The sequence below is a fragment of the Delphinus delphis genome, chromosome 12 (genome assembly GCF_949987515.2).
Source record: "Delphinus delphis chromosome 12, mDelDel1.2, whole genome shotgun sequence".
NCBI classification, from domain to species: domain Eukaryota; kingdom Metazoa; phylum Chordata; class Mammalia; order Artiodactyla; family Delphinidae; genus Delphinus; species Delphinus delphis.
The window spans coordinates 74478161-74502262 of record NC_082694.2 but is presented as its reverse complement, the minus strand read 5'-3'; the positions used below and the strand labels follow the sequence as shown (position 1 = coordinate 74502262).

The window sequence follows — 24102 nt, the reverse complement described above, 5'->3', positions numbered from 1 at the left end:
TCTGGGCACTTGCCTTTTGCCTGAGTTACAAACTTCAGCATGTCCACCAAAGCTTCACCGTCTCTCTGGAGTTCGTAGAACGCCCTGGCAGAATACTGCTCTACTTCTCCTGTTGGCTTCAGTTCCAGTTCAAATCTATAGATGTTACAATGCGTGTGATGCATAATGTTAGAGCTTTCATGATGGTGACAACGTCCCCAAAACAAGTCAGCCTCAACTGCAACAAAAATCTGGTCCTTATTTAACATTGTCTCTTGTCCTTAACTAATGATGATCTTTACGATCCCTTTCAGTCCCTCTGAAAGCCCAAGGCAAGGGCAGATCCCAGGGTGCCTGGGGTTTTGGACAAGCAGGAGTTGGTTGGTTGTGTCAGCAAAGCTGAGAACAAGGATAAGACTTGTCCTGTAACTCTTATTTTATTTTATTTTATATTTTGGCTGCACTGTGCTGCATGTGGGATCTTAGTTCCTCGACTAAGGAACTAAGTCGAGGAACTTAGGGATCGAACACAGGGATCGAACCTGTGACCCCTGCAGTGGAAGCGTGGAGTCTTAACCACTGGACCACCAGGGAAGGCCCTTGTTGTTTATTTTTTGAGCAAAGACCTCCCTTAGGGGTCATGACGCCTCACCTTCCAGCACCGCCCCACTCCTACCCACCTATGAAGACGCCCACCCTAGACTCAAAGGTTAGGTAGGTACCCTTCAGGTGTGTTGGGCAAAGGACAACTGTTCTAAATAATCAAAGGACGGTGCAAATTCCTGAGGCTGGTGACATGACATCTACAACACACAGCGTTTTTTCTTGGCCCTGCTCGGTTGCCATAAGGTAGGAGGTAAGCATGTGCTAGGTGGGGACACTGAGACATCTCTGACCTGCTGTCCCCAGTCAGCGGGTAGTAGGAAGAAGAGTCGGTGGAGCTGGCGTTGGAATAAGCAACCGTGGTGCAGTAGTTCAGGCCAATAAAGAAAGGCTTGCAAGTTGACCAGGACTGCCTGTTCTCAACGAGAGGTGGGATCACTTCCGTTTTGGTGGTAGACACCAGATGCAATGTGTTACTGGTGAAGGAAGAAAAAATCTGAGTTATCTTCAAGTCACGGACCAAAATGAACATCACTGATTCTCGCAGCACAAACGCCCCCTTATCCTGCCCTCTGTCTTCCCTCTGTCCACACCCACCTCAGATTCTTTGATTTACTCAGAAACAAAGGAAAGTAAGAACATTAACAAGGCTAACAATCACGGTGACTCTTATGTTTCCTGAAACAACTTGCACTAAGATATTGCACTAAGTTCATCACATTTGTTATCTGTAATTTCCACAACAGTGGGCATTAAGAGTCTCCTTTTACAGAGGAAAGAGGCTCAGAGGGGTCAGTAATCATCGCTGGGATCTGACCTCAGGGCTGCCCCTTCCTCCCTGAAGTGTGGATAAGAGGTGTCCTGCTTCTCTTTCCTCTGAAATCTCTCTCTACTAGCTTCTTTCCACCAGCATTAAACATGCTCAAGTTTCTTCTCCCACTGTGTGTGTACACACACACACACACCCCTTTCCTTGCCTTCTAGCCCCCTATTGTCTCCCTCACAGTCAAGAAATTTGTCTGCCTTTGCAGTCTCCACTTTCTTTCAACACCCATCTCACTGAACAGGGATCTGACTTTCACCCCCATGGTGCCTCTGGAATTGCTTTCATCAGCAGCTCCAATCAGCTCCAAAGGACATTTTGAGGCTTTGTCTTCCTTGATCTCTTGGAAGCATTCAGTAGAGTTGCTCACTTATGGCCAGATTAAGACTTTTGAGTCCGAACCCCCTGAAAAGATTATAGTATCCTCCTCCCAAGTACGTACTTAAAAAATTAGTAAGTGCCAGAAAGTTCAACAATGTCCTGATTTCATCCAAGGATGAAAGGATCTTTGATATATCGTGTTCTTTTCTCAGTATTGTTTCCTCATCTTAGGGGGTGCCCTAAGACCAACGTTTGCTGGTGGGCTGGGACCCTACGTGCCAGCGTTGGCCTGTGTATGGGGTGATCCACCCCGTGGCCACTCCTGGGCTTCTGGGCCCCTTTACGGCTTTGGTCACCCCTTCTCACTCGTTGCTGCTTATTCCTCTCCCCTTCTCGTGTGTCTGTTCTGCCTGTTTCTGCCCTAGTCCCTCATGCCTTACTCTATACTAATCACTGTTGGACTTCAACCGCCGCTATGTGCCAGTGATGCCCAGATCTGTATTCAGAGCTCAGACCTTTTCACTGAGCTCAGACCCACTGGTCCGCTGACACCTGGGTGTTCTCGTCGGCTGGCTCACAGGACTTCCAGTGCAGCGTGTTGAAAATAGACTTCGTCATTGTCCCCCCCACCAGCTGCTCTTCCTCTTTAGTCCCTATTTCAAAGAAGGGCACCCCTGACTCCTCTTGCCTCTTTCTCCGCCCCGCCCCACGGCCACCATATTCAGTCAGTCAATCACCAAGTACTTGTGTTTCTACCTCCTAAGGATTTCTGGGGTTGGCTCACTCATCTGTCAACCTGGCCCTTGTCGGGTGTGGCCACTATCGTCTCCCTCCTGTATGTGATTGGAACAGGCTCCTGACTGGTCTCCCTGTTGCCAGTCACGCCTCCTTTCCACCCATTTCCCGCTCTGGAGTCAGAGTTTTCTAAAGCACCGACCTTATTTTACTTATGCTCCCACTTGAAACCCTTTTGCCTTCAGAAGAGCACAATCTCCCTAAGACGGCTCACAGGCTGGCCCTTGCCAGCCTCTCACTTCCTCTCTCACCATGCTCCCCGTGTACGTGACCTCATGGAATTTCTTGTAGTTCCCAAACTGTATCATTTTTCCTTCAGGCCATTTCATGTGCTTTTCTCTTTGCCTGGGAACAGTCATTCCTTTCTCTTCTGTCTGCATAACTCCGACACAGCTTCCAGGGATCAGCTCAAGTGCGGCTTTCTTCAGAAGGTTTTCCCTAACTGCCACAGGCTCCGTGATATGTCATTTCATGGTCCTCTCCTGCTTCCTCTAACCGAGCCCTCACTTGATAGTCACTGCTGCCTCACTATATTTGAATGGACAAATTAACGTGTCCAAAATATGGAAACTAAGGTAAATCAATGTTTGAAGATTTCATTGAAAATGGAGCTCTCGATAGGAGGCAGCATCCCATAATCAGGAGAGTAGGACTTCCATGCCTTATGCACTGAACTAGCCACTGCAAATCAGTATGTCCTTTGGTGGTTTTCCTGGGAAAAATACCCATTTCCCAAAGATGACTTCTCTATAGCTAGTGCTTCTTCATTCTCAAAACAAGAAACAAGAAAACACAACCTAACAGCAACTAATTAATCAGTAGGTCTTAAGTCTCATCTTAGTAAAATGTGAAAAGTCGAGGAAACTGTAATTACATACTGAGTCTAGGCCAGGTTAAAAATAGGTAATCCAGTACCTTCTCTCTCTCCAGCCACCACCGCCCCCAGATCCACTGGGGCCTGAATTATCTCAATCAGCTGTCTAGCCTGGCCAAACCCTGTAGTCATAATTCCTTCTTTCAGACTGGCTCATCAGATCTAACTGAAAGAATTACCTGCCACTGAACAGCCTGACTGGCCTCTTAGGAGAAGGAACGATGAACTCCAGCTGCCCAGCTTTCAGGGCTACTCTCGCCTCCAGGCCTGTCTCATGGAAGAAGTTGGTGTTCATCTGGACCCCACTCCTAGCAAAGTCCGGCATGATGATGCCCATACTTGTCACAAACTCCACAGACACAGACGGCTTTGTCACCAGTTCTGCCTGTATCTGTAAGTCACAAAACAACCTATTCAGCTTTGTTAAATTACCTCAGTCCCCTGCAGTCAGATGAACCATCCTTCCCACCCCTGGGCAAATATCTCTGGATGGCTCACACCAGAGGAAATGTTACTGAGATTTGTTTGTAGGAGGAAAAGCCAAGTTCTCAGTCGTCCAGGGCCAGACTGATACCCAGGAATAGCAAGTGCCCAAGTTAACTTGAAGCATAACAAGACACAAGGACGACAGAAACAGCTGAGTTCTCATGCTACTGCCGTGCCCCAGCAGGACTAGCAAGGTGGGGCATCCTAGTGGAAGCCTGACGTTTGTCGTAACAGTTAACGAGGTGATTCCAATGGTGACGCACTTCGTCTTGAACTGGAAACACATTTTTTAACTTGCACAAGACACCCACCCTGGAGGAAAAGAACAACCTACGGAAGGAAAAAGTGGACAGAGTCTTACACTGGATACTTCCAGTTTCACTCCAGCCTTGATCCCAGGAGTGATGACTCCAGAGGAGGACACCTGCAGTTGTAATCCAAGTCCAGTGGGGAGTTCAAAGGCATTGTCCATGAAGATGTAGTGAAGAAACAAGTCACCCTTTGAGCCTTTCCTTACGAGCTCTTTAATCTGTAGATCCGACAGGGGAGACGAAAAGTACGCCTCATCAAAGTGGGCTTTGTGAAATGCGACCTCCCCCCCCATTAGACAATGGTTATTCTTCTTTATCCAGAAAGGAAGGGACCAGCATATTTTAATTAACTGAATAGTTTAATAAGCAAAGATGAATGATGATTGATTTCAACAAATTGGGATACAAAAAATTGCCCTGTGTAAATATCACGTTGTTTTCAGCTGGTGATTTAGAAGGCATTTCAGAATATTTCTGGGCCTCTGAGATTTATGAACTTTAAATATCACTGCATAGCATGGCTTAATTCTGATTTTCTGGAGTCTAAATGTAAATGAGGGTTTAACTTGCAGCACAATATATTATGGTAAAACCGATTTTTAAAAACTGATGAGCTGGGACTTCCCTGGTGGTCCAGTGGCTAAGACTCCGTGCTCCCAATGCAGGGGGCCTGGGTTCGATCCCTGGTCAGGGAACTAGATCCACATGCTGCAACTAAAAGATCCTGCACACCACAATGCAGATCCCACAGGCCGCAACTAAGACCCAGCACAGCCAAATAAATAAATAAATATTTTAAAAAATAATAAAAACAAACAAAACTGATGAGCTATTTAGATGATGTACATATAAGTATGTATTGTTATTTGTTCTTTATAACACACCTGCAAAATAACTTGAGATCTCTTTTATTAAAGCCACATTATTATTCATTATATCCTAGGGAGTATACTTGGATATTTTCTCCCTTTTTAATAAATTAATAATTATAAAACACTATAGGGACTTCCCTGGTGGTCCAGTGGTAGAGAATCTACCTTACAATGCAGGGGATGTGGGTTCAATCCCTGGTCAGGGAACTAAGATCCCATATGCTGCGGGGCAACTAAACCCACGCACCACAACTACTGAGCTCGCGCACCACAACTACTGAGCTCACGCACCTCAACTAGAGAGCCTGCGTGCCGCAAACTACAGAGCCCATGCGCTCTGGGACCCACACGCCACAACTACAGAGCCCACGTGCTCTGGAGCCTACACGCCACAACTAGAGAGAAGCCCATGTGCCACAATGAAGAGAGAAGCCCGCACAGCAACGAAGAGCCCGCGTGCCACAACTAAGACCTGACGTAGCCAAAAAAAAAAAAAAACCTTAAAAAAAAACAAAAACCTATAGTTCATATTTAGATAGTGGATTACAGTTTTCCACATATGTTGTTTCATAATCACTGCATCATTTCAATATTAAAAGGAACCTGTAGCATAGGTAGAGGGAGACACACTTAACATTGTTTTCCAGATGAACAAATGAACGCTGTTGAAAGATACATCTAACATGATGAATAGCTTAATTTCTAAATGTTATCAATTCCTTAGGATCCAAGAATCTTCTTCACTGAAATTCAAGACAAACCTGCCTCTCTGAAGGAAGTACAAGCACTTTCTCTGGTTTGTGTGGCTGGGGTCTTAAGGGAGCCTGGGAGACCTAAAAGGAGCCCAGGCTAATCCCATCACCCACTTACCATCTGAGGGACCCCCTGCAGGGTACGGGCACCGCTCAGCAGCAGCCTTCCCAGGAGCTGGAGGTCCTGGAGCTTGACAAAGCCAAGCTCTTCGCCCAAGATGTGGAGGTAGGCTCTGGCTTCTGGGAAGTCTTTGGATTTCAAATCTTTGATCAGCTTTTCAGCGTTGAGCATAATTCCGTTGACCATGTCCTGGGATTTTAACAACAAAACGTCTAGTGAGGTGTGAGTGATGTCAAACAAACACCCGTAGATTTAGATGTGGGACCTACCTGCTGCAGCCGGGATGGGCCTAAACACAAATGCTCAAGGCGGGGGCACAGGGCAGACACTGAAATCAGGCTCCCACCTTTTATCAGAAGGTAGATACTAGCTCCTCCAGACTGAGACGAAGACGCTCAGGGACAACGGTGCTTCCACTCTGTTCTTAACTTGAATGATGTAGCCATGGTAAGGGATGCTTTCCAGGATGCCAGGATCCCAACGGCTCCCCAAGATTAGAAGACCCTCTGTCTGCCAACCCCTCCCCTGCTTACTCCCTCTCTCCTTTGACGAGGCAAAAACACTAGGGGTTTCTTGGGAAAGCATAGCTGCTACATACATTGGCCAAAAGCTTGAAAAACACCTGGTCTAGGTAAGTTCTTATCTAGGTAAGTTCTTAGAGATAAGGATTCCATAGACTGATGCTTGGGCATTGAGGAAGAAAAGAGTGATTGACTGAAAGGCTCCAAACAGATCAAAGACCCTCAGCCTCAAGCGGAGGTAAGTAAATTAGAAGACAGAGGTGGGACCATTTGCGAGCATGGAGGAGTAACTTATGGCCCTGCTTCTCAAACTGAAATGTGCACACCAGTTCCTTGGGGGTCTCGTTAGAGTGCAGGTTCTGATTCAGCAGAGCCCAGTAGGGCCTGAGAACCTGCATTTCTAACAAGCTCTGATGTGATGCCAAGGATGACCACACTTCGGGTAGCAAAAAGCTAAAGCATGAGAAGCTCCAGATCATACAATCTATTTTCTACTCCTTAAGTGGAGGCTCATGCTACCTTCAAAGAGGATCGTGCTCCCATAAGCTAGTGCACTGGTGTGGGTGAGAGCCAAAGAAAGTAGTTAGTAATAATGAAAATATGAAAGTAACGAGTATGATACTGTCTGCTTCTTGAGTAACCTAGTTAAGAGTCAGGCACTTGGCTTCGCTTTTTACATACTTCAGTTCATTTAGTCTTTAAATATCCTCATGAAGGGTACGGATTATTATTAGCAATCTGGGGATGTGGAAACAGACATAACATCAAGCAACTTGTCCAGGTATGCAGAGCTTGAAGAGAGTGAGGTTAGATTTCAAAGGCATGCCCCAGAGTTCATACTATTATGAACTCTATGTTAGAGAGCCTCTAATGTTAGAGAGCCTCTAATTATGTTAGGCCTCTAATGAGTCTGGATGTGGGTAGACTGAATCTCCAGGAGGCCACACCTACAGAGGATACTGGCTCTTATCCTCACTTGACTGGTTAATAATAGCCATAGTTGTCACTTCAGTTAGATAGTACCTTGGTGACTTCCAGGCTTAGACAAGAATGTTTTCGCATTGAAACCCAAAGCTTTCATTGAGAGGATACTTAACAGAAACATACCTGCTCACGTTTATCCTCTTTGTTGTAGCCAAAGTGATCCACCAAGACCTTGGAGACATGATCAGGAACTTGACCATCAACCCAGTACAAAGCCTTGTTGACACTGTCTGGGAAAAATCCTTGCTTCCCAAAAAGAGCTTCCAGTGTTGGCTCAAAGCCTTTTCCTTGCAGACCAATCTGAGAAAGAAAATCAGGCAAGAAAATGCCATCATGTTTCTCTGTTGTCTGTCAGCCTTCCATTCCCCTCTTTATGCCCAATTCATTAAACAAGTATTCGGTGACAACTACAGGGCAGGAGCTGAGCTTAGCACTCCACGTGAGTTGTCTTATTTAAATCTCAGCAGAATCTTGACAGGCAGAACTTATCACTTGCCTGTTTTCTGGAAGAGGCAGCTAAGGTTCAGAGAGCATAAATAGTTAAACCAAAGATTCAGAGTTGGGAGTGGACTTGGGGTTTGAACCAGAGCCGTCTGACTGTGCAGCCCATGCACTTCCTTGGATTTGGGGTCTAAGGGCTTCTCTGAGACATCTGCATTTCCATTCATATAAGGAGTCATGCTTCACATGGTCCCTAGTGGGGAGGCAGGAAGGCAAGGGAGGAGGGAAAGAAGTGATGGTACCACTGCCTGATGATTCCTGTTCCTCTGTAGCTGGCTCACGGCTCCCTTGATTTGACTTTATGTTTATTATGTAGAACAGAATGGCCTAGAAAACATAAGACTCTGCTTCAATCTCACACATACCTCAAAGAGGTCAGCTGGAGCAAATCCAAAGACTGAGAGGGTCATTTTCAGCATGCTTTCTTTAGGAAGGTAATTACTTGGATCAAATATAAGATTCCCTTCGATTCTGCCTGAGACTGGGTCAAGTGATGGAAGAGAAATCGATTTGGAAAGGTGATAGTTCCGGGAAAACTTTTTGAAGTCCATGACAGTCGGAAGTTGAGATGTTTTCAGAGCTTCTTCCACTAACTTTTTCAACCTAGATGAAGAGGAGGATATTGTGAGGCGACACACATCACGTTACTCTTCCACCCCCAAGTAAATATGGATTTCCAATCGCTACCAAGCTATTTGGGTTTCATTTGCCCCAAGAGCTTGGCTCAGATCTGCCACCCTTTCACCCAGATGTTTGTTCCAGAAGAAAGAACAATGTATGAAGGGCGGGCAGCGGCTAAATCAGAATTGAGGTTTGGAACTTCAGGCCCCTGTGGCAGATGGGGACAACTTCACTCACTCCTGGACATACAGCTCTTCTGAGTTTAAGATGTTGGCGATGTGGGAAGCCACAAAGTTCTTCACTTGCTCATTCTTTTCCCGTGTGAGGAGTTGGGTGATTTTGTTAATATCTGACTGGGAAGGGCCGCCCATCAGCATGAGATAGGCAGCCAGTCGCTTATCCCCCGGAGAGGTGTCATCGAGGAAAGTCTGAAGTAGGACTTCCCGGACCTGCAGCCAAAAGAGGAGACTGTTATCACTGTCAGAACACAGAACATGCCTGGCAGACGTGCCTGGTCTTATTATGCGCAAGTTGAATTTCTCTCTAAGAATCCTTCAAACGCTGGTACTGAACCTTCTTGCCTGTGTTCCCCCCAGAGCAACCAGCTGAAGGAAGTGTTCTCAGAAGACACCTATCAGATGCATGTTGAATTCAACGGCATTAAAATACACAAGTTATGGCCAAGTTACAACTTGTCGGAGATCTGCCACTAACTGAAGATAAAGTTGTTTTAACATAAATTAATATGAGGATAAAGGCGGGAAGGGACAGTGAGAATTTGGTACTAATAAGTCAGGTTGTCTGCAAAGCTCTGGAGCCACTGCCACTTTCTGGGGCCAGTTTGACTATCCTAGTCTAGGGAAACTGGGGAAAAATCAGACATGTTTTCCCAAGATGGGAACGATGGTCAATCTGGTGGGAGGACAGCATATAGTGAATAGCTCACACTCCGCCTGCTGGAGTAGCAACAAGCTCAAACATTTCTCTCACGTCCACCTTACTGCTAGGCAGTCACCAGGTGTGTTGAAAGTTGCAATTAAAAAGCAGTAGAATAAAGTCACTAGAATGATGAGATTTAGAATCTCATTCCAAATCCTTGTCAGTCTGAATAAACTTTTCACTTTCAGTCCTCTTCTGTGGACTTTACCTCGTCTCTAAGCTCCATTTTCCGCAGGGCCTGGATGGCAGCCTTCTGAATCAGCAGTGATGGCTGTCTACTTTTGATGCATTTCAGGACTGAAGATTGGAGTTTTGGGGTTAGTTGCTCCATGGTTCTACCAATATTTCCAATGACCTGCATTGAAAAGAAACAAGAGGGAATCAGGGCACAGAAGAAGTGAGGGGTGTACAGGAAAACTGCATTTCATACAAAAAACTGAAAATACCCTCAGAATCAAGTAGATGTGATCTTCGTTCCCAGTGCAGTCATTGCGAATCTGTTCCGACAGGTAATCAGCAATTTCCAGCAGGTCCTGTGTCCCCGTAGGGTTTGTCTTATGATAGCTACAGAATAAGAGGTAGGATTCAGCGAGCATAGCCAGATTTATCTTAAAATATACACTTATATTTGCTGATTTCTTATTTCAAATCATTACTCTCAAAATGAGCAGTAGAAAAACAAAAGAGTAAGCATCATAATTTGAAAGTGGAGGGAGGGTACAAACTTAATACAGAGAAGCAGGGTCTTCCTTAGCTCCTACGAGGAGAACCAGTGTAGAACTCACTTGTTGATCACGTGACTCAGAGCATAAAATGTGGCCCGGCTCTGCTGCTCCTTTGCCATGTTAAAGATTGTTTGCAGCCTCTCGGCAGAGGGCTTTGGGATCAAGGCCACCAGGTAGGTCACAACATCTATCAGAAGGGGGTTGGCTTTCTCACTTTTCAGCCACTGGAGGATGTGAGTGTAACACTGGGGCTGTCCGCATTGAATCAAGGCTTGTAAAGTGATGGGGCTGAGAAGAAAAGGGCAGAGAGAGTTATAAACATCACCTTCTAGGCAGCTAAAATATCCTTGGCCCGTGGTGTTCCCTCTGTCAGGAATGCCCTTATTCCCCTTATTCACAATCCAAATCCAACCATCTTCCAAAATCTAACTCAGATCCCTAGAACCAGAAAGGCTTCCCTATAAGCATTATCCACCGGAGAAGCACCACGGAGCAAAGCCTGAAGAAGGACCCCCTGGATTCAACATCCAGAAAGGTCTGTCATCCTTTGGTCAGAACACAGAACATGCCAGGCAAACACTCATCCCGCCTTCAGTCCCTTCTCTGGTCTTCATGGCACTAACAGTGAGTGCATTGGAGTAAAGAGAAGGCACGGTATTATTTGGTTTGCCTGAGTTCTCTCTCCTCTAGCCTATAGGCTTCCAGAGAGCACAGACTTCTTTTTCTCTCAAACACTCCAGGGTACCCATTATAGAACTAGGAATTAGAAGATACACATCAAAATGTGGGAAATATTTTCCTCCTGTCTTAATACACAAATATGTATCTACCTTGGATGCAATGTGTGTATGTGTGTTTTGCCCATGGAACTCTAGACACCTTAGCCGATACTTCTCTATCCAGTAAACGTTAACTGACTGACTAATTGATTAACTGGGTTGAAATTTCAGTGGTCCCCGAGATTCTCTGTTTGGCCGAGGTCTCAGCCAGCTACCACAGGTGTATAATCTATGAAAGATTGAGCTGCGACCATTCAAGAAATACCTGGACACCTCGATCAGCTTTGGCAAGAGGGATGTGACTGCCTCGTTGCTGAGGGCTCGCAGCTCAGTCACCAGTTTATGGAAGAGGTTAGCTCTCTGGGCGTTCTGCTCGGAGACATCCAGTTTCTGCAGCTCCTGGAGGGTCTTCACGATGGCCTCGGCCTGCTTTGGAGGTGATGTGGACTTGGTGCTCTCAAAGGCAAGACCCACCGCCTCGGCACCTGGAAGGAGGAATGTGTCAGAGGAATTCTTGCGTACCTCTGCTTCTCACCCTCATCTTTGTACTGGAAACTGGAGATCAAGGAGGGGTCAGCAAAGGGGAAAAGAAAAGAAAACTATCCAGTACTGTACTTGATGCCCATTACGTATCTATCTGGCTCTGTGCTAGGGGTCTGACTTCAGTGTTTTCATTGACTCATCACACTCTCCCTGAGGGTATTAGTATTCCTCAATTTAAAGATAAGGGGGGACTTCCCTGGTGGCGCAGTGGTTAAGAATCCACCCGCCAGTGCAGGGGGCAGGGGTTCGAGCCCTGGTCCGGGAAGATCCCACGTGCCGCAGAGCAACTAAGCCCGTGCGCCACAACTACTGAAGCCCGCGCACCTAGAGCCCGCGAGCCACAACTACTGAGCCTGCGTGCTGCAACCACTGAAGCCCGTGCGCCTACAGCCCGAGCTCCACAACAAGAGAAGCAGCCACCTCAGTGAGAAGCCCGCGCACCACAACGAAGACCCAGTGCAGCCAAAAATAAATAAATAGAATAAATAAACTTATAAAAAATAAAAAAATAAAGATAAGGGAACTAAGACCCAGAAGCGAGCCACTCACCTTGCCCAAGACCTTTCTGGGTGTGAGAGGCAGAGCTGGAACTGAATCCAGGCTTTTGTGACTCTGGTATTGGATAACCCTTCTGCCTAAAAGACCTGGTGAGGAGGCGCTGCTGCTGATGTGGCAACAGCTGAAGCTGACTCACTGCTGCTCGCCCACCCTTTCTTCCAGGGGGATCTAATGGCAGTTTGTGGGGAAGGGGAAGACGCTTTTGTGTCCCCTCCATCACCCTGCTCTCACCTGTGCCAGGGAGGCAGGTGAATCAGCACGGAAATACGGTGCAGTGGAAGGAGTCCACTTAGGTTAGAGTAGACCTGGAGGCCTATTTTTCACCACCTCTAATAGTCTGTGACTGTGAACACATCACTAAGCCTCTCTCTGGGTCCCTCTCCCCTCTGATGGGTATAAAAGCACACGTTGCTACCACCTGACATCACAGGTTGCTGAGAACAACGAGGTAAGACATACGACAGCTTCACGTACAAGACATGCAGGGCTGGGGTTGGACTACAGGTCTCTATAGTTCCTGTCAGCTCTAAAGACTGATCCCTGACCCTGAGGGTCTCTCTCACTTGCCCCACCCTGTCCAGGCCCCAGGCCTTATCATGGGGTGTATGAGGTTGTCAGATCTACCAAAGGTTGACTTAGGAAACCAGTTTCCTACTTACAAAAACCCAGGTAGCTTTGGGGAACTCCCTTTCCTTTATCCCATTGCCACCTGACATTCTGAGGCGAATATGCTTTCTCAGCAGAACGGCCCACAGCCAGAACACTGGAGCCCATGACCTCATCACCAGCAGACATTTCACTGGGCCCAGCAAGGAGCTAAGCCATGGCTGGTACATCGTGGGCAGATTTCCCAGCCCTGGCAATCAGGTGCACATAAAGTCTTACCTTCATCAAAGAAGCGGCTGTTGATCTTAGGTGTGTCTTCAAGCTTCAAAGTCTGTGTAACCTGTGCCGTCATCCCATACTTATTCCTGGTAACAAAGGAGGCACATCATGTCGTCAATGGCCGGCTCCCCAGACCATTCTGTTCTTTTCACGTTGAATGTTTCCCCCACCTCTGCTTCTACCCAAATTCTGCTCACCTTTCAACCCATAGTTATAGCCAACTGTCCTTCACAGGTGTAGAGAACAAACAGATAGATACCAAGGGGGGAGGGGGGTGGGATGAACGGGGGCATTGGGATTGACATATATACACTACTATGTATAAAATAGATAACTAATGAGAACCTACTGTATAGCACAGGGAACTCTACTCAGTGCCCTGTGGTGACCTAAATGGAAAGGAAATCCGAAAAAGAGGGGATATATGTATATGCATAGCTGATTGACTTTGCTGTACGGCAGAAACTAACACAACATTGTAAAGCAACTATACTCCAGTTAAAAAAAAAAAAGCCAACTGTCCTTGATCCCCCTGGTGAACAGTACCACCTCCTTCTGGTCATGTTGGCTGTCCTTCCACCAGAAGGACATATGTACCTTACACCCTCCACCATTCTGGAGCGCCCAGAGGGAATGGACTAACATTGTGCTTTGAAATTCCTTTGCACCTCCCACAGCACAGTGCCAAGACTATAGCAGTTACTCAATATACATTAGTTGACTGATCAGTTTTCAGAATGGATTTGGATACACAAGTCTCTATGCCAATTACCAAATCTTCTGCAAAGCCTTTATAACCAGGGCAGGCTGTAATGATCCCCAGTTTTTCCTGAGCTATAGCCCTTAAAGTCTGGGTCTCAGCTATCTTTTGTTGGTTCCAAATTATTTTGCATGCCTAAGACTTTCCTACCAAATTGCCTGTTAGCTTGAGACAGGAGGACAGGGATGGGCTCTGCTTTGTACCTCTTCACAACCCCCTCCCAGGCACAGCCTAGCTTGCAAGAGGGCACCTGAGAAGCATTCAGCTCCTACTGGCTCCATAAGTAATGAATCAAGGCTGCAGAGGGTGACCTACTTATAGGAGAAAGGCAGGAACAGGTGTTGCTCCTTGCAGATGGCTTCTGACACGTGCTTCCTCTTAGGGTCCAGGGTGTAGTGGCAGGACTGGCTGCTGCCAATCAGCGTTGACAAGGGGCGGGTCTGTGAATGAGATCAGGGGAGAAGCATTTTCATCAGTCCCTGGGGCTTGAACCTGAGTCTCCTGCCATAGGTATTTACCTTCAGGGAAGAAGGTGGGGGAATGGGGGTTCTGTACCACTAGATAAATTCAGTTAGAGAAGAGAGCTTGGTACTTGACATTTTGACAAGGGGATGCAACAACCTGGCAGATCCAAAGCTGAGTCAAGCTACAGACTCTTCTTATTCTACCCCAGGGGACCTACGATCCTGCACAAAGTACATATAACCTGGTATCCTACACACGCCTGTCCATCCCACCAAACATAAACACTTCACAGCTGCTACTGCTCCTTATGTTTTCTTTGCCTAGAAGTTTTTCTTTGAGATCCCTTATAGCGCTAACATTCCATCATTTTAGTAATAAAGAGGCTGCTGCCAGTGTGAATAGCAATGCTGGTGTGAAACTCACCAAGCCTTTGATCAAAGCAAGGGGGCTAACTGCTGTGCTAATGGGCTGGAAGTGATCACAATTCTCCAGGTTCCTTTCAATGGATATTTCTGTTGCCACATTTCCCTTCCTTGTTTTAACGGTGACGTCACTGGAGCAGTTTCCATACACGGTGTCCTATGGGAGCAAAAGATACAATTGGTGTATTCAACATGGGGAAACATCTTTAGGTTCTTGGGGTGGGGCTGGGAAAGGAGCCAGGGAAAAAAGGCGGATGCAACGTGGCTTTGGGAGAAAGCTTCATCCTCTTTGACAGAGCGTGGGCATTGCTGGTTCCAAGGGCGGCCAGAGCTGGAGTGAGAAAACCACTTACAGGTGATCCTGGTTCTGAGGCATACCTGCCTGCCCTCCTAGGACCTAGCCAGTGCTGGTTTTATATTCTGTGCTCGCAGAGCATTTTCTCTGCTGTTCATTTATGGCTCGTATTCCAATCTGCCTTGTGTTATATGTGTCTTGGTTCTCATCCCAGGTCCTGAGAACTCCCTGAGGAGAGGCCTCTGCAGGATGCAGCAGTGAGTTCTCTGCGAGTAGCACAGGATGGAACTCAGAACATAGTAAGGGCTCAAAAGTGTTAGTGGGACTGAAGTAAATTGAATTCTCTCTCCGATCAAAACCTGAAATTCTTAAAAGAGGCTGGCAAGTAGATTCAATTATTTTCTGTGTTTAAAACACACAGAGGCTATACCTTGTGGAAACAGAACAAAATCAAACAAAGGAGTAGGGTGGTTGGGACTCCCCAGAAACTGCTATAAAATTAGACCCAACCTGCTCAGGCTGCGTGGGCTGAGCCCTCAGTGAGCCCAGAGGCTGGGGCAAGCCCTGGGCACTGTGCTTCACACCAATATCGGGCCTCCCATGTAACTAGCCATGCAGCTGAGTCAATGATCCACCTGATGTATAAGTGGGACCCGGCTCCAATATGTGAAGATGCGTTCAAAGGGCCACTGTTATCAGCTTTCTAAATTCTCACCAGAAACAACACTTGTTTAGCCTCTTCTGTATCCGGGGGAAGCAGGAGGGCAGAGATGATGCCCCTCTTGATGTTCAGGATGTGTTTAGGCTCTTCTTTCTCTGGGTAAAGTAAAACTTGCTTCCCTTCAGGAACAGCCAGCCTGAGATCGTACCTGTCCCAGAGAGAGTGTGGTCACTCAGTGTCCTTTCTCCACCATGAACCTGATGGGCATAAGCTGGGTGGCTTTGTAGCCTCCTTTTTACTTATTTTCTTTTTACATTTTTTCTTCATACATATCAACACATATATTTTTTTTCAAGAGCATACAAATATGTGTATGCTTTTGGTATTCTTTCATTTCTTTTCCTTCTTTGATTGGCTCACTCATCCTCTCTCTCTTTTCTACCCACATCGGGTCTCTGTGGTCACACTCCCCCACAGAACAACCTACTGGGCATCCCCCATTTGTATCTCCACACTCAGACAATCCCGTATAGAAGCGTGGGAGTGAAAACACCTGCATAGAAAGAGTTTGTCGTTCCTTGTTTTATCCAAATGGGATGGTATTATGCATGCTTGTCTTTATCTTGCTTTTCTCATTTAATTATACTCCATGAAAAGCCTTCTGAGTCATTTGGTAGCGCTCTAACAGATTCTTTTTAAAAAGCTGTATAACATTCCATTCTGTGGTTATATATACTTTATTCACAGTCCCCTGTTTGAGGGCATTCACTTTCTCTTCCTAGATTTTTTAGTTTTTTCCCACATGAACGACACTGAAATAAACATTTTTATGCATCTATTGTCACACATTACTACTTTTCTTTTCATGGGCTAGAGTTCCAGCATTTGAAATTCCTGTGTCAAATGCTACAAGTATTTTTAATTATAGTAGATATTGACTAATGGCACTCATTCTCACCATCAGTGCACGAGGGTACACTTTTCCTCATAGGCTTGTTAGCAACAAGTGCTATAGCTGTTTTCAATTTCTGTAGTCTTAATGGGTATAAGGTGATAAATATCTCATTGTTACATTAATTGCATTTCCCGACCACTGGGCAACTGGAGCTTCTTTCCATACATTTGTTGGACATTCATTCACTCTTTTATATGATCTCAGGCTATGTCTAAAGCCTGGGTCAACTCTGATCTAAGGGACCTTTCTTTGGGGACTTCCTTAGGGGGTTTCACATGGCCTGGCAGCACCTGCTCTAGTTAAGTCAGAGTAAAGAAAAGAAGACCAGGCATGTTTCCCACAGCTGTCCATCCTCTCAGAAAATTGCAGACACTGATGCAGGCTCACAGGAAAGCCCTGAGGTGGCCAAAAGCAGGAGTCCTTTTTTGCAGGAGGGTAAGGACCAAAAAGGAACTGTGACTCCCTTCTGTCACTGCACCCCACTCCCTCAGATACATCTTAGTTTTGGATAAAATAAGATGTATTGGTAAGAGACAGAAGTATCAAGGCCCACTCTGGCTTCCGAGTGTGATGTTTAACAAACTGAAAGAAGGGCACGGAGCGGGGCGGGGGGGGGAGTTTCCGATGTTACCAAATCAACAAATCCATGACTGTCTGTATTTGCACACACTCAGGACACTACAAACTGTGATCTGGAGATGAGGCAGGGATGATCAGAAAATCTAACAGGGCTTCCCCGGTGGCGCAGTGGTTGAGAGTCCGCCTGCCGATGCAGGGGACACGGGTTCGTGCCCCGGTCCGGGAAGATCCCACATGCCGCGGAGCGGCTGGGCCCGAGAGCCATGGCCACTGAGCCTGCGCGTCCGGAGCCTGTGCTCCGCAACGGGAGAGGCTACAACAGTGAGAGGCCCGCGTACCACACACACACAAAAAAATCTAACAACCAGTACAACGTGAACACGGATCAGTCAGAAGTGATGCCAGTCATAAACAAGAGGAACGGCCTGGTCAGTGTGCACTGGCAAAATGCCAGCCCTGGAGGGAGATCAGCTCAGGCCTCAGCTCTCCCTGGACCCCTTGAAGCTGGTGTCCTCTGCTGAGCAGGCCCTGCACTGCCATGTTTGGCCACAGCAAGTCCTGCCGGGACCCTGTCTGAAGACTACGAGGCGTAGTCTTGTTTCATTCTTTAACCGTGAGTTCACTTGTTTAAACAAACCATCTCAGCTTTACTGTCTCAAGGAGTTTTAAAACGTGAGATCTTTTAGAACCACATTTAAATGATAATTAGGGGAACTTCAGTAGGGGAGGGTAAATACTGCTTCCCTCTTTTGAATTGTTGTGAAAGCTCAGCAATTCCCTGATCCATGGTGAACAGAGAATACCAATACTTACACTCACATACGTGCCCAACATAAGCACACACATTCATGCCTCAGTGGACACACACCCACACGCTCATGTGCGACCCGCGCAGCGGCACTCAGCTCAGAAGTGTAACTGCACAGGCCCACGTCTTACTTGGACATGGCGGCAGTAAACTCCTCAGAGTTCTTGGCCTTCTTCAGCAAGGCCTTGCCCTCAGGGTTGAAGCCATACACCTCTTTCAGGGTGCAGAGGCTCGTCTTCAGGATGAAGTTGCAGAGTTGGGGGACCTCCAGCTCAACCTGACAACAGAGGGGAACAGCACATTAAGACTCTCCACCAAGAACACCAGATCCCCCCTCAGCCCAGGGCTTTCTGGCCTTTTCCATGTCCTAGGGTACCATGCTTCTGAAGTTTTCCCCTATGCATGCAAAGGATGATATCTTTTTATTGGTTCTAAATGTACGCCCTTTAAAGATGTACAACTGGCTAGAAGAAAGGCAGCCTAGGAGTGAGGGTTTGGAAGAAAACCAGGAGGCAGGAGGAGGGCTATCATTGCTTTCAACAGCAAATGTTTCCTTAACATAAATAGAAAAACCAAAAATCCAAGACCACTGTACCTATCAGGGCCTATTCAGAGCTTTGCATGCAGCTGTAGTTTAAACAGATCCCTAGTTGTTATCCAGCACTGTTTAAAGAACTTTCTGCAGTGCTGGAAATGTTCTATATTCTCACTATCCAACATGGGGGCTGCTTGGTATAGGTGCCTATTGGGTATGTGAAATGTGGCTAGTGTGACTAAGAATCTGAATTTTTACTTTCATTCAATTTAAATAGCCACACGTGGCTAATGGCTACCTTATCTAACAGCACAGACGCTGGGACCCTAGAAAGAAGAGGGTGGCCCAGCCTGACTTCTCTTTCCCACACGAACCCCAATAGTGGCCCTTAGATCTGTTCCACAGGAACATGGATAGGAGTACAGTCATTCTCAACAATAAGTAGTAGCAGATACTATTTGATTTAGATGATAAAAACCGCTCTCCAGAATGCCTTCCTGGGATGCTCACCTCCCTTGGCTCACCCTCTGGACATCTCTCAACATATTAAATCTTCTGGTCTGCAATCCTGATATTCTAGATCACATATTCTAATTACATCTTGGAAGCTAATGGGAAAATAAACCTGGTGGGTAAAATTATTTTTTCTGTGGCAGACAACTTCTCAGCAAAGTGGCTGACTTTCAAACTGAGGGCCAGTCCAGCACTTGGAGATTACGACAGTCCTGGCACAAGCTGGTTTGCTCAGCCCCGGGCTCCAGGGCCCTCCAGTGGCCCTGCATCTCCCCTCATACCTTGCAGTTGATCTTGGTGGAACTCCTTGAATCAGCAGTCCCGGGGACTCCACTGGAACTCTCAGCCTCATAGTTGTACACATATTTCCTGAGGTGCTTGAATCGCGTTGCATCTTCTGCAATGAGGAGAAGTCAGTCAGCTACATAGCAGAAATAACTCGCCCGAGGACAGTCAATCCTGGGCAAAGAGGAATAGTGGCAAAGATAATAAAAAATGGTAACTAAACTCAAATTATTTTTTATTAATTTTCCTTTATAGATTTAGCTTCTGCATTATGATTTTGCTGAGGCTAATATTTAAATTAGCGGGTAATCCTTGAATATATAATCTGAGACACAAGGCAGGGAGTGTCAAGTAATGAGGCTCAGAAAGTCCATAGGAAAGACTCCCTGGAAAATTAAGAGTTGATAGCATAAAAGCAAATCTCTCTCATTGCCTTTTCAGCTTGAAAATACCGTAATTCTGTGGCTCTTTTTTGATTCTACCAAACATCTGAGGCTAAGTTCACTAAGCGTTAAGGGTATCCGGCTGATTTAAGAAACCCCCAAGAAGGAATTTCCGGAGGTTTCCACAGGGCGTGAGAGGCATTTTCTGAACAATTTGAGAAAAAGAACATTTGGGTTCTGAGCCCAGATGCAGTGATGCCAGAGGTCCACGAGATGGCAGTGCTGCTCCATCAGAGGGCAGCCTCCGGCTCTTGGGAGAACACAGGTTACCACTGCAAGGCCAGCTCCTTTGACCCCTAGGGGTCAGGTAAATACAAAGGGGTGGGCATCTGGATTTCTGCACAAAGGTTAAAGTCAGCACTTCCTCACCTTCCTGCGCTTCAAATTAATGATTAGCCCCTGACAAACAGGACAGATGTCTCTTTAAATTGTCTATGGACCAACAGTTGGCGGTCCCTTCCCCACCCTACTCCCAGGCTGAACTTTTAGGACCGATGGGGAGGGTGGGTAGAAGAGAGCGGAGACCCCTTGGAGGGGGCCAGAGGCTCAAGGAACTGGCTTCTTGGGCTCAGAGCAGGGTACGCCAATCACAGCATCACAGCACTTGAGTGGCCTGAGGTGCAGGGGGATGGGTGGGGGAGGGGTGGGGGGGCCCTTCCTTGCCCCTGCGGGAAATGCCTTACTTGGGCAGCTCGGGCTGACATTTTCCAGCACGGTGTCTCCTGTAAGAAAGGGAGAACGACAACTGTGGGTGTTCCCGTCCTTCCAGATGGGTCCTAGCGTCTGACGGGGACGACAACTGCAGAGGACTTTCAGTGTCTTGGAGGGAAGCAGGTTTTGAGGAACCCAGTCCCCAGCCCCACCCATTACCTGAGTCTGGAGGAGCCATCCAGATGGTCCTGTGCCCCTGCCCCCCGACCTGTGGCCGTCCTCCCTCTGACCCAGGCCCAAGCTGCCCCAGCCCCCGCCCGTGCCCTGGCTTCCGCCCCCCACCCCCGGCCTGGCGCCCCAGCGGCCGGGGGGCCTCACTCACGGGCCGGGGCGCTGGCGGCAAGCAGCAGCAGCAGCAGCAGCGGCGGCAGCAGCGCAGGCCTCGGGGGGCCCATGGCCGACCTGACCGGCGGCTCCCTCCCGTCCGCTGGCTGGGCCTGGCCTCCGCGCTGCTCGCTGGCTCCTTAGGGACCGGCGCCCACAGGCAGCAGCTCCGCACCCGCACCCGCCTTGGGAATGCGGGGCCGACGCCCGTGCCCGATTTATACGAGGCCGCCCGCGCAGGGCTGCAGCTGAAAGAGCGCTGGGCAAATTGCAAAAGGTCCAAAGGTCAGCGTCCCGGGCCTGTTTGCTTTTCCGCCCCAGGCCCTGCTCTGAGACCCGAGGAGGGGGCTCAGTCTGGACTCAGCCAGGGCCACTGGGGCCTTGCCTCTCGCCTCTCCTGTCCCCGGGGTCTCAGGGCCCCGGGCCAGTGGGCTCAGCACCCGAAGCGCCTGCCCTGAGCTAGGGGTGCCTCCGGGAGATGCAAGCACAGGAGCCAATCTCGCCCCTGCTCCCTGAGCTTTGTAACCACTGGGGAGCCAGTCCTTCACAGCGTCTTGGTGGAGACATTTTCCTACCCCTTCCTCCCCCTTTAGTGGACTCTGAGTTTGCATGGGGGCCTGTAACCCAGGTCAGTACCCGTGGCTCTGGGTCACATGCCCTGGATTCAGCCCATCTGGAGGGAGCAAACAGCAAGGGGAAGGAGGGAGGTCTGGTGAGGGACTGACCCCCACTCGACCTGAGGGACCACGTCTCAGTCAAAGCAGAAATCCAGCAGCCTAAATCTTCTAGAAACCCCAGTAAGGTGGGGCCTTTGGAAAAGACCAGCCTCCCCCGTCTTCCCCCCAGCAGCCCAATTTCTTCTTCAGAAATTGAGGAGAGGAGGCTTTTCCCTACATGAACTGCTTCTGGGTTTCCTCACAGATGGGGGAGGCCAGCGAGGAGAAGTAGAGTAGCGGGTGGATGCATAATGTTCCTCCTAAACATCCCGGAAACGTCTCCATGAATCCTTCCCTCCTTTTCTAGGTACTGTCCATTCCGCACAGGAAACTTGTGCCAAGGCACAGTATAGATATTTCAGCAACACTGACTTACTGACCCAGAAGCGATGATAAAGGGTGAATGATGGGATGGTGCTGTGATGGGATGGACAAATGTCTGGGACTGGCCATGTCCACAAGGCACCTCCAATCCGGTTGGGGAGACAAAGTGTGTAGACGGGAAACTGCTGGTGAGCAGTGAAGGCAGGCTGAAAGCAATGCTGAACTGTGTGGGGTATAACTGCTGGAGGAGAGCAAAGGGAGGCGTGGGAGACGGGGGTCCTGGAGCAATGAAGAGGGGCTGTGGACTGACGGGGACATGAAGCACCGGAGGCAGAAGTCAGTATTTGTTGTTACGATTTGTTATTTATGAGATGTATCCAGATGTAACAAACTAACTGTGAAGTCATTTAAATCTTCTGGTGCCAAACATGATGGTCAGAAGGGTCAGTTCTGAGATAGTAACAGTGTATAAACCCCCCATTACCTTAGCCGAGACTTGCAGGAGGATGTTTGTCTTGTTACTGGCACTTGGGTTGCCACAATTCTCCTCAATTCATGTATTTTCCTTAGCCAGGAGCTCCCTGTGGGCAGCTAAACTCCCTTCAGTGATGAGCTGCTTTGCATCCAGGGTATATTAATATTGTTAAAAGTGGATATTACAGAGGTTTCAACCCAAGGCTGCTCACACCCACACCACTGAATTCAGAAAGTTCTGGAAGAAGTAACTGCCCCCGAACCCCATTTCTCTGAACACTTTATTTGAACTATTTTCCGTGGATTGTCTTTCCACAGGAGGAGCTGCTGTTAGTAGATCAGGAAACGGTCATGCTCCCATGCACGTGGGTAAAAATATTTAGGTATAAAGAAACTGAAATGAGATGGTTAACTTCAATTTATAAGCACAAGGCCAGGATTTCTCTGTTGGATGACAAATGAAGCCACTGTCCTATAGTCTGTCAGCAGAGAACATTACATAAGACTTGGGGATGTAATGTACAGCATGATGAACATAGTTCATAGCACTATTTTGTGTATTTGCAAGTTGCTAAGAGAGTAGATCGTAGAAGTCTTTATCACAAGAAAAGAAAAAATTGTGCGGGGGCATGTATAGTGTCAGATGTTGGCATTGTGATCATTTCACAACATACACAAATACTGAATTATGATGATGTAAAAAAGTAGAGGACATCATTTTTATGATTTGGGAATCAGAAAATGAATCTGCTAACTTGGATGCAGGGAAAACTTGTGGGTTGCTTAGATGCCCCTGAGGTGACTGTCACCATCTCTAAATGGAGACTTGGAAGCATTGGGCTCAGCTTCTCTTTCTTCCCCTGATTTCCTCTGAAAGGTCACCCTAGTGCTGGGTAGCAGCCAGCAGTACTCATCCTCTGACAAGGTCAGGTACAGAAGCACCACAGAGGAAGTGTTGGATCGTTGAGTTGACTTGGGTACACTTACAGAAATACTGTAAGGATTAGTGCGTAGACTATTCTTACATTACTAAATCCACTTAGATCTTTGGTCAAAAGCTATTTTAAAATATAGCATTATTTGTGAACACAGATATCACCCTTCATCTCTTTGCCTTTAAGAAGAACATTTCTCAGTTCCCTCTACTAAACACATTCAAAGTTTCAAAGGACAGTGACCTGTCTTCACAGAGACATCAAATGGTGTCAGGAGTCAGGAAATCTACTAGTATAAGGTATTCATTGAACAGAGAAAACCCAGGTCGAGCGAGGTCAGCTGATGTAAAGGAAAGCAGTATGAGTGTTAGACTCAAGAAGACCTGGGATTGTGTCCTAGCTGGGTTTCTTGTGTGGCTTGTAACCTTGGGTGACTTCACTTTCCTAAACCTCTGTTTAGCCATCCCTAAAACCGGATTAAAAATAGCAACCTTCCTCATAGGAATTTTTGTGAGAATTAAGTGAAACAATTATGTAAATAATTGCATTGATAGCACGATGCCTGGCAAAAAAGACAATGAATGATAAATTATCATTTATTATGTGTGTGTGTTGGCGTGGAAGTATATTTAGAGGGTAGCTATTGAGCTAGCTAACCACAATGGATATAGAGACAGAGATTGACAGAACAAAAACAGGAAATCGCATTAGGGAAAGAGAGCAGAAACAAGACAGGGCATCCTTGAGGGCTGCGCGTAGGGGAGACAGAACATCCATTTGTCTCTGATGATTCCTAACTTTTCTGGGGATGTGAAATCACTGTCCTTTCTGGGGGTGAATGGAGGCCTTCCTACAGCAAGCAGACTAGTGACTCTAGCAGAGACACGTTCTGATATCACAAAGA

At 47.3% G+C, this 24102-nt stretch overlaps 1 protein-coding gene across 1 annotated transcript in view; it reads right to left on the bottom strand.

Moving 5' to 3' along the window:
- The window catches only part of APOB (apolipoprotein B), a 39570-nt gene extending 18611 nt beyond the window's left edge, over positions 1-20959 (bottom strand). Inside the window, exons 1-20 of the mRNA XM_060027042.1 lie at positions 20748-20959; positions 20398-20436; positions 19268-19383; positions 18070-18215; positions 15651-15804; positions 14642-14797; positions 14069-14193; positions 12994-13079; positions 11273-11492; positions 10289-10516; positions 9950-10067; positions 9712-9858; positions 8802-9013; positions 8309-8546; positions 7566-7742; positions 5935-6126; positions 4243-4410; positions 3575-3786; positions 876-1058; positions 14-135 (exon numbers count right to left, since the gene is read on the bottom strand). Of these exons, the coding sequence (XP_059883025.1) occupies positions 14-135; positions 876-1058; positions 3575-3786; positions 4243-4410; positions 5935-6126; positions 7566-7742; positions 8309-8546; positions 8802-9013; positions 9712-9858; positions 9950-10067; positions 10289-10516; positions 11273-11492; positions 12994-13079; positions 14069-14193; positions 14642-14797; positions 15651-15804; positions 18070-18215; positions 19268-19383; positions 20398-20436; positions 20748-20820 (3112 nt within the window). The 5' untranslated portion in view covers positions 20821-20959. The remainder of the gene's footprint in view (positions 1-13; positions 136-875; positions 1059-3574; positions 3787-4242; positions 4411-5934; positions 6127-7565; positions 7743-8308; positions 8547-8801; positions 9014-9711; positions 9859-9949; positions 10068-10288; positions 10517-11272; positions 11493-12993; positions 13080-14068; positions 14194-14641; positions 14798-15650; positions 15805-18069; positions 18216-19267; positions 19384-20397; positions 20437-20747) is intronic.
- Between the last annotated feature and the right edge of the window lie 3143 nt (positions 20960-24102).